This window comes from Syngnathus leptorhynchus, chromosome 16, assembly GCF_054491065.1.
Source record: "Syngnathus leptorhynchus isolate UIUO chromosome 16, UIUO_Slep, whole genome shotgun sequence".
Taxonomy (NCBI): Eukaryota; Metazoa; Chordata; class Actinopteri; order Syngnathiformes; family Syngnathidae; genus Syngnathus; species Syngnathus leptorhynchus.
Genome location: NC_141210.1, coordinates 7,749,886 through 7,759,998, shown reverse-complemented (window position 1 = coordinate 7,759,998; position 10,113 = coordinate 7,749,886). Strand labels below are relative to the sequence as shown.

The 10,113-nt window shown below is 41.4% G+C and overlaps 2 protein-coding genes across 2 annotated transcripts; one reads left to right on the top strand and one right to left on the bottom strand.

Moving 5' to 3' along the window:
• The first annotated feature begins 4,409 nt into the window (after window positions 1-4,409).
• On the top strand, window positions 4,410-8,183 carry s1pr5a (sphingosine-1-phosphate receptor 5a). Its single transcript, XM_085933919.1, has 2 exons — window positions 4,410-4,528; window positions 5,125-8,183. Exon 2 carries the CDS (start codon window positions 5,364-5,366, stop codon window positions 6,570-6,572), a length of 1,209 nt encoding a protein of 402 aa, XP_085790045.1. The 5' UTR covers window positions 4,410-4,528; window positions 5,125-5,363; the 3' UTR covers window positions 6,573-8,183.
• Window positions 8,184-8,255: 72 nt separating this feature from the next.
• Window positions 8,256-10,077, bottom strand: spc24 (SPC24 component of NDC80 kinetochore complex). The gene is made up of 6 exons (XM_085933921.1): window positions 9,938-10,077; window positions 9,421-9,590; window positions 9,111-9,249; window positions 8,877-8,981; window positions 8,684-8,760; window positions 8,256-8,609 (listed from the first exon to the last, which is right to left on the bottom strand). The coding sequence occupies exons 2-6, from the start codon at window positions 9,578-9,580 to the stop codon at window positions 8,503-8,505; spliced, it is 588 nt and encodes a 195-aa protein (XP_085790047.1). The 5' UTR covers window positions 9,581-9,590; window positions 9,938-10,077; the 3' UTR covers window positions 8,256-8,502.
• Between the last annotated feature and the right edge of the window lie 36 nt (window positions 10,078-10,113).

Below are 10,113 nucleotides of genomic sequence, written 5' to 3'. Positions count from 1 at the left end.
TGGGAGAGTTTCAGTTAGCATCGGTGACCACTTCCATTTGAAACGGCAAATTGACCTCATTGGGGACAATATGTGTGAACATGAAAAGTAGAATGTAAATGACATGAAAATCCACTTTTAGAGTTGTTAAAACTGGCTTGGACGTCTGCATTCAAGACTACCTTCATGATAGGGTCAAAGGGCAAAATACTTGCTGAGCACCAATTTAAAAGTAAGCAAGTGATGTAGTGTAATCAGTCTAAAGACGACTGGCTTACCCAATATGGCTTTGTTATCTTAACTTATCAGTCCTACAGTGTTTGGCTGCATTATTCTCACAAAAGCTTTCCTGATAGGAAATCTGCTCGTGTGAAATTTTCAACTATGCTACGTTTCCTAAAATGACTTTTCCCCTCATTTTCCTTCATCGCTAATCAACTCCTTTGGTTAATGTTGATATTATTTCCTGGATTTGTATTAGGTTGTGATTGTTATACTTATCTCCAGGCTTTTATTCATTAACTAACATGTTGGTGGAGGTTTCTTATCACTTTGTTGTGAAGACTGAGGGTCATTATTTGAATCTTTTGTGGGTGTGGTATTTTGAAAACAATCTGACTCAGGTGGTGTCAATTCCAGGATGCAAAGAATTTATGACTGCATGGCTGCAATCCCTCTGAGAAGAAAATAAGGGAGGTTGTAGAAATCTCCCAGAACTCTCCCCGCTTCTCATGACCCCCTTTTCCTCCACCGCACAGCTTTTTATCCTTTCCAGAATCTCCTCCCTTTGCCCGATGCAAGAACTCCCTTTTTTTTTTTTTTGCCTTCAAGCTCATCTCAAAGTGCTGCTGTATGAACAAAACATGCTTTCATAAAAATTAACTTTCTAAATGTCAATCCAACGGTTAAGTGGGAGAAAAATGCATGACCAAACTAGTGAGTGACCTCGACGTGACACCTGCATGCCTACAAACTGTAACTAGCACTATAGTCTGGTCTTATCAGACAATGCGGGACGGGGGCAAAGGTGAAAGGTTGATGGTGAAATGTGACAGAAATGTGGTTGAAGAGCCTAACATGGATCAATACAAAGCCACTATAGAGGCAAATATGACACATGGAAAGGGGACTGACGTAACATGTTAACATTTACTCCAATGCCATTATTCGAATAAAACTATATAATGGGCTGCCTATGGTGACATAAACCTCTCTTTTTTTTTAATATGATTATAGTAACATCTCACTTTTGTTTAAGGTGACATTTATATGTAAACAGACACAAATAAAAATGTTGTGTCATCAGATTTGTCATTAGTTATCCGAATGAATTAGCAGTCGGTCGGTAGTATGCTAATTAGCGTCATGAGTCTTCATCTGCATATTACATTTGCATATTATGTCTCCTGCATGTATATTTAATTTTAATATCCAGACTTTGGAATGCTTTTCTGATCAATTGTATTGCATGTTATGCAAGAAGAAGTTGCTATGAGTCTATGTTACCTCAATGACCTTTGCCCAAGTGAAACTAGAAAAACACAAGCTGTTGTTTAAGGTAGTAATGCGTACCACTTATATAATTGAAGGCACTTGTGGCAATTGCGTCATGTTTATATGCTTCAAAGAAAAATGTTTACCGTCAATGTTCCATACCATATGTGAAGTCATTTTGCTTTGTCTCTATATTTATCACACATACACTCGAAGATGGGATTTTTTTTTTTTTTTTTCAAATTGCTTCCAGAACTGCTGGTTGGCCAAATACATTCTTGATGCAGACAACTCGGCATCTTGGGGGTGAGAACTAAAGAACGTTTACATTGAACATAAGGATGTTTGTGTTTGCATATATACACAACTGCCATTCACATATACTCACATATAATGACAATTTTCCATGGAGGAAGTCATTTCCTGTGTCCTAAAATCCCCCACTAATTTCAGCAACCTCCCACACCTCTTGTTAAAAATGTACTTGAGGAAATGTTGATTTTTAACGCCCCCAAAATTGTCTTATCTAGAGAGTTCCAGCCGGGTGTACATTCGCTGTTATTGTATGGATTTGTAGCGCTCCAGGGAATGAATGTAAAAATCCAACATTTTCCCATATGCGTCCTTTCTCCCCATATTAGGAGCACAAACTGAGGTCAGTGACCAACGCAGCTGCACATGAAACAGCAGCGCGGGAGACAAAAGCTGACATTGGCTGGCGCTCTATTTGCAGGATTCCCATAAATGTCTGGGAGCCACTACAACACTTCCTTGGAGTTTAAATATAACTCATTGGGAGCTTTCTAGATTGGGATTTTTCTCTTCTTCACTGTTGCTAGCACAGCAAAAGTGATGACAAGTATCTCCGAGGGAGAAAAAAAAGTGGAGGCTGTGTGCTGCAATGAGGTGTCAACCTCATTTTAAGGTGTGACATTGCAGCATAAGGGTGGCTCACTAACACCTACAAAAAAAAAAGTTCTGCGTTTTCAAAGCAAAGCTAACAGCAATCAACAAAATTTGAATTTCACCCCGCTTGTACATTCCACCTAATTCTACAAGCACAAGAGCTACAAAAAATGTCTCTTTGAGGCATATGCTAAATTTGAATTTTCTCGAAAAATGTCAATTTTAAAAGCTGCTGCACCATTGCCCACATGATCATACAGTAAATAAACGTTTTATTCTCACAGGAGTGTTCAGGTCTTCATAACGCAAAAGAAAAGCACAAAGTTCACTCGTTTATGCATAACGCTGTTGCCATGACAACGCAGGGTTCCCCAAGTAAAGTTTGAGGTACTAAACGTGCACTTTGTACACGAGTCATAAATGGGCATCCTTTCTGTGCGCTTACTTACGTCATAGGAAATATATCACCCATCTGCCAGGAGTGAAAAGAGTGAATAAAGAGACCCCCGAACCCGCCCCGCCCTCCCCCAAGGCAGACTGGGTGTGCCTGCGTTTGTCACTATGTGCTCCGAGCTTGTTTGTAGCCTGAGGGGCTGAAGCAGTAGTGACGGAGCGGAACGAAGCACATCCCTACTGTGGGAACCAAAACGGGCAGAGCAGAGAGTCCTGCCGCCACGTCTTTGTGTGTTAACTAATCTGAGGCCCCATACTGGGAGCTTGTCACTGTGACACAGCAGGGGGGGGGGGGGCAACTGCCATCCTGCTAACAGGGCTCACGAAGATCTGGTTATCACTTGAGTTGAGGGGGGGGGGGGGTTGCATGAGTAAAAACAGACCACCAGAACCTTAAAGTGACCAATATGGACGAGGGAGCAGGTGTTATTTTAAGAAATGCGGCTCAAAATGTTTGGAAAGATACTTTGTGAGGTAAAAACTTCCAGGTGTGGAAATCTATGGACGTCATTGTGGAGTGACGCATTCCTTCCCACTTGCGTATGAGTCAAATCCCACCAATGACCTCATGTGTGTTTGGCACAAGGATATCCCTCTCTTTTCGAGGCACAATGAGGCAGCTTCCTGTTTAGAGAAGCGAACCCTCACTCAAAACTCGCCCTCGATTTACGTAACATCCTCGTCCTTCGGTGTCTAATCGACACTAACACTGGTGGATTAAGATGACCTTCAGAGAGCTGTGACCTTTATGATTGTGCGGGGAAATATTCAGTATTACAGGAAACGGTTGATTCAACGGGAAGAAGATGAGGCACACTTGCACAATCTCTACACTAAAATCATCATAATATTAAAAATATATCTCAGTATGTTGAACTGGGGATATGATCCAACTCAATGCAGCTAATGGCAATAATCGAAATCAAAAATGAAGGTCTGGCTCACAATCACTGCTTTTTGTTCATCCCAAGTTGTTTGTTGTTGTGAGGTCAGTCAGGGATCCACCAAACTCATTGAGGGGCACAATCACGTAGGGACCAGTTGGAAGCTTGTGGTGCAGAGATTGAAATACATTAAAATAATGAAGAATGCCCTGCATGGTCTTTATGGAGTCTAAAGGTCCGTCTCTACCTAGCATGATTTGATTTACATGATTGTAAAGTTAAATGTTTTAGAAAAATTGTCTGAAAAATTGCTCATCTCTGTCATCCATAATTAATGATTGAATGAAGGAAGGTATGATTAGTTTGCAAATGAGGATTTTGTTTGGTAATTTTTGATTGTTTTGTAATTCCTCTCTCTGTTTTTGTGTGTATTTTTTATGCTTTGTTGTATTTGCTTTTATTTTGTCTTGTTTTACCGTCTGCAGCCAAATCAGTTTTGTGAATTTATTTTCAATTCCCAAAATACAACTCAAATAAATAGATGAAAACAGATTGATCTGATGGCGTCACTTTCTTCCCCGAAATCCATCGAGCCTGAAGCCAAACTCGAAAACATCTCTGGGAGGGAGAGGAACGAGTGAAGGACAAGGAACGTTAAGAGTGGGACAGCCCACTCAGCGTGGACTGCTGGCCCGGACCGTGTCATTCCCACTCACGTCGCTGTCGTGTGAGAAGCTCGTCACATCTTCCGATGCTACTTGTCAACTTTTCGCTGGACTTTTCCAACTTTTTTTTTTTTTTTCTGCTTACAGGTGCGTGAAAACTTTTGAAAGCTGCTTTGATCGGATGCACCGTTCTTATTATTGTCAATGCAACAAATACGATGCACGGTTCGTGGTGGTACGGACCTTCCGCTCAAATAACATTTGAATATTATTATGGTTTAAATGAGACATTTTTATCCAAATGTGATGACTTTATATTTTAATACCGTATATGTTTCACGTTTTGTCAACCTATTGGTACGGTTAAATTTCTAGGATTTCAGCAATTCGGTCTAATATGTGTTTTAAACAAAGAAAATTCTTCAAAAAGCGTTATTTTTTGAATTTAGTATACTTTTGGTGTGGGTTTCATTGACTCATTCAGAATTCAGTTTTTTTTTTCCCCCTACCCTGCATTGGATGCTTTTGCCAGCGATTTTAATTCATTGCAGCGTGTGGTTAGCTGTCATTTTCAAATTGTGGTGGCTTTTCCCATCATGATTATTTAGTGTGACATTGTGGAAATGCAACTCTAGATATATTTTGAAAATGAAAGCAAGAAAATATTTTTTTTTTAATCATGACTTTCTTGGTATTCTTTTTCAAATTCTGTTCTTTTTTTCCCTCTCTCTTGAACGATGCAGGTAGACTCGCATCGCCCCCTTCTGTGCAATCCAGGAACTGAAAAAATGTGAAACATTCTCAAACCGCAGGAAATCCTATTTGACTACATCAAAGGAAACGCTTGCATGCCATAGTTGGACACATTTTTTCCCTTCCATTCTAAAATTCTTTACAAAGAGGAAAACAATGCATCACCAGAAGACTGTATAACCAAGGCCACATCTGAGGATTTAATTTCCAGAATTTACAGACGAGTGACATGTCAACAGATTCTATCCACGTTGCTTACGCTGTGGCAACTCCATCCGAGATGGGCTTCTCCCCGTCGACAGGAAACCTGCTTCGGATGTTTCGGGAGTACCAGAGTAATGCGGTCATCCTCGAGCACTACAACTTCACAGGCAAGCTGAAGGAGAACAAATACAAGGAAGGACTCAAACCGGAGGCCATTGCGTTTCTGCTGGTCTGCCTACTTATCATTCTAGAAAATGCCGTGGTGCTCGTGGCCATCTGGAAGAACAAGAAGTTCCATCTGCCTATGTATTATTTACTGGGCAACTTGACTCTGTCTGACATGCTGGCAGGTTTCGCCTACATGGTCAACCTCATGACGTCTGGTGCCAACACATTAAGCATGACCCCTGTGTTGTGGTTCCTAAGGGAAGGGGGCGTGTTCATCATGCTGGCGGCATCCGTCATCAGTCTCCTGGCCATCGCCATCGAACGCCACGTGACCATGGTGAGGATGAAGCCGTACCAGGGCGACAAGCAGGGCCGAATGTTCGCCCTGATCGGGGCGAGCTGGGTGCTATCCGTGCTGCTGGGCGTCCTGCCCGTTCTGGGTTGGAACTGTATGGGTCAGCTGGACCAGTGCTCCACCGTCCTGCCGCTCTACGCCAAGAGTTACATCCTCTTCTGCGTCACCGTCTTCATTGCCATCCTCATGTCCATTGTGGTTCTCTACGTGCGCATTTTCCGCATCGTGAAGTCCAACACCCAGCGACTCGGCTCAGGCTCGCAAAGAAAAGGCCTGTGCAGGAAGTCCCAAAAGTACATGGCCCTGCTCAAGACCGTCACCATAGTCCTGGGAGTCTTCATCGCATGCTGGCTGCCGCTCTTCATCTTGCTGTTGCTCGACTTCTTCTGCCCGACCAAACAGTGTCAAGTACTCTTCAAGGCTGACTATTTCCTGGGCATCGCCATGTTGAATTCTCTTCTCAATCCCATCATCTACACTTTGACCAGCAAGGACATGAGGAGAGCCATCCTCAGGCTCCTCTGCAGTCGATGCCTTCTAACCAAAGACGGACAAGTGAAGAAGATCGGGATGCCCTTCCTGGAATGCAGCACCAGTAAGACGGACGCTGCTGCTTCTCACAGACTGGAGGGAGTGGAGACCACCGTGTCTTCTGGGAATTTTACACCTTCAACGATAAAAGCCATCTTTCCTAAATTGTCCAAGACATGACACTGACTTTGTATGGAAGCAAAGGTTAGGAAGATATGTTTTCAAAGCGAACCACGTCAGGAGTTACAAGAACGGTGTTGCACTCAACCTTTCGGGTATTGCTCAACTATGAATGTGATAGTGAGGTTCCTTTTGGTAACCAAGCAGATTTCAGGGGGGGACAGTGATCCCGTGGCCCCCCCGTAGCTCCGCCTGTGTTGTCCCATGACTTCAGGTCTACCCTTCTGGCACCAGATCCTGAAAGTGAGGCAAAATGTGGTCCAGCCCAGATTCGGTCTCAACAAATTGTAAGCAACTGTAACGGTCCTTAAGCCTTTCTCAAGGCCAGTGTTAACTAAACTTTCTGGTGGAATGCCATTTCATCTCACCACTGTTTACTTTTTGAACAAAAACTGAAATGGAAGAGCTCAACAGATGTTTCACATAAATTACAGCCAATTATGCTGTCCATCCAAAAGAGTGTAACCAAAGCCAGAGCATGAGATTTAGCCATATCTCCGCTCCCTGTGTAGCAGATAATGATATGTTGTTGCAAACATGGAGCATCCACACCCAATGTCTGCAGCCCAAAAACCTTGTAATTTCTGCCATCTCAGTTTTGGTCAGGAGAAATGTAGGCTAGAGCCCCCCCCACGCTAGACGTCATATGGTTCTCTTGGTTGGCTTTCAGCTTTGGGGGGGGTCCTTGGAACATATAGCGGTGGATGACGCACGGTTGAAAGAAATTAAAGCTGGACAGAGGCTTCTAAAAAAAAAAAAAAAAATTGAGTGGCATGATAGTATCCTGTGGCTTAAGACGAGCCTTGAGAACTTTGTTAGTGGAGAAAGTTCAAGTTGATGGGAGTTGCATGATTTGGATGGACAAAGCGATCTGCAGGCTGCACTGTTAACTTTTACATGTAGCAAGAGAAAAGTGAGCATTTTGTTGAGCACATGAAGAGAAAACATTTTGTAGTTATATCTTTTGTAAATACTGTAAGTAGTTACTGGTGAGCTCATCAAAACTGTTTTTAATGTAAAATTCCTAAGTTATGTCCATTTGTATGTGTGCACTGAATAAACTATTTGTATTGAAATGTCTACATGTCGCGCGAGTGAACGAGTCGAGCATTGTTTTTGGAAACGAGGTTTTCCATGTGGAAAAATTGCAGTTATGTAAAAACATGCCATGCTGCACTGGCACAATAGATGAAAATTAATGTACTAAATGTGTGTACAATATACAGTTTGTACATCTGCTCACTAATGGTTCTTCCTTTAAAGATGTTTTAATTCCTACCTCTCTAACAGTTGTCAACATTTTCACCACCTACCACACAAAGATTGTACAATACACTCTGGTCCATAAAACCATGAACTCATCTGTACGTGTATTTTGGTAACTTTGACAATGTGGATACCACAAGCTCAGTCTGCGATATTAAAATGTTTTTTTTTTTTTACTTACTGGTAAATGTTGTTGTGTAGCTTTATTTAAATGAGTGGGCCTGCATAGAACATATTGTAAAGAAAATGTTTGTCTTCCTCTTGAGCAATGACGTGTTTGCATTAATTTGACTAAAATCCAATTAGTTCTAAAATAGCACTGGTTGCATTTCTTGGATGAACAATTCAACTGAAATAAATATTAAGGAATGGCATTACCGGGTAGAGAACAAAATATGAATAAATCTACTCACTAACTTGTTTCTAAAGGTTTAATTGAAGGTTAAAATTGTACAAAAGTAAATAAGAAAATACAAGTACAATTATCAGTTGCATAACTGCTACCTTAAAATGATAGAAAATAACCAATAAACTGCATATTATAAAGACTTAGCGACATCTAGTGGCTAAACAAGTGAACGACACCAGATTTTATTTTTTCTATTTGTGCCGCTGCTGTATGTGAAAAACAAAGCTTGCTTACAAGTTGCCCAAACGCATTCCTCTACCATTCGTCACTCACAAAACTCCATAAGTGGTCAGCGATGTCACTTTGAGATTTCACAGTGGTGTCGATATTGATGGGAGTTGCAACATCTGGCCCATAATGTACTGCAAGCAGAGAAACTTGGTTCTAATAACACCCTCAGACCCACACTTCCCAAATAGAAATCACAAGACAGTACCTCCTTTAAGGATGTGCGGCTTTGTATCGTATTCCCAATCGATCCTGGTTATTAGGTAGTTCAGCTTTGCGACATATCTGTTGGGCAAAGATGGCAAAATCTTAATACAATCATTGGGAGAGAAAGAAGCGCTTTAGAAAATTCTCATGGTATCTGATGCGCGACTAGCAATGACTGAAGAGTGGACACGTACTTTGCCGAAGGGATGATCTCCGTGGTGTCTTCGTCCACCTCGTTCTGCAACATTGTGAGTTCGTTGTCCGGGCTCCTCAGTCGTTCCAGCTCGCTCTGCAGGAACCTGAGCTTGGGGTTGAGGATGCTAACAAACATTCATCTTTCACTGCAACACTAGTCAGAAAACAGTAAGTACATTTTAGAGTCAGGGGTAGTCTCTAAATTTTAATATTGTATGTAGTAAAAAGGATACTGCAATTCTGAGTCCAACATTTGATTCTTGGCAGTGAACTGCCTCAACTGCTCATCCAAGTTCTCCAACTCCTTTTCCTGTAGCATCTTCTTCATGTCAGTAAGCCGGTGGACCACAATCTCCTCTTGCTGAGTCACATCTGAAAAGGAAAAGTATTTGTAAAAAAAAAAAAAGAGTGGGCCCAAAAGTGTCTGAAGAATAAATTTCAAAGACAAAATGCATGTATGCCAACTTCAGTCGGGGTGCAAAGCACAAAGCAGCTGCAGTTAGACCCAAAAGTGAAAACATAACAATTTGAATGAATGCATGCCTTTTAAAATCTGCATCACTGTCGCTTTTGTCTCCATATGTCGATCATAAAAGGCTTGCTGCTCAGTCCTCATTTGAGTTAGTATCTCAGGTTGACTGCTGGTCAAGTCCACCAGTGTATCCAGAGATTCCTGAATGTCATGCAAGTTATTCACTAACATTTTGATGACACTGGAAAGAAAGAAAAATAAGAGCAGAAAGCACGGTAAGTCACCATTTCTTGATCGTACTTAATTCAAAATTTCAGGCATTTGTAGCATTTAAAGACGACTTTTAATCCATACAATGTAAATCATACGGTCAAAACGCATTCGTGACTATTATTCAATCAAACATGTAAACTTCAAAACAGTCGTCATCGCTGGTAAAAAAAAAAAAAAAAGACGTTTAAACGTTTGCCTCGCAGTCGATAACTGTTACGGCGATACTTAAAAACGACAAAAATGCTGTCTTAATATCTTACTACTAAGAGTCTTATTATTAATTTACGAAAGACTTGAGTGAAATAATCGACAAACCTTCCGTGTTGTTCTTTGATTCAAATAGGCGCCACTGAGCCCAGTCTTCTTTTTTGCGCAAAGATCGAAGTCTTACGGCCTTGGTGTTTTCATACCGCCCCCTGCTGCCCAGGAGTGAGCATCTATTGGCGTCATATAAGCGTGAAAAAATAAGATAATTTCATCTCAAAGAACAA

Excerpts from the sequence above, each read along its gene's own strand:
- s1pr5a (XM_085933919.1), top strand. The coding sequence starts at position 5,364 with ATGTCAACAGATTCTATCCACGTTGCTTACGCTGTGGCAACTCCATCC.
- spc24 (XM_085933921.1), bottom strand. The coding sequence starts at position 9,580 with ATGTTAGTGAATAACTTGCATGACATTCAGGAATCTCTGGATACACTG. Across the intron at positions 8,761-8,876 it reads GAGATCATCCCTTCGGCAAA|ATATGTCGCAAAGCTGAACT; the intron begins GTACGTGTCCAC and ends TTTGCCCAACAG. Across the intron at positions 8,610-8,683 it reads GCCGCACATCCTTAAAGGAG|TACATTATGGGCCAGATGTT; the intron begins GTACTGTCTTGT and ends CTCTGCTTGCAG.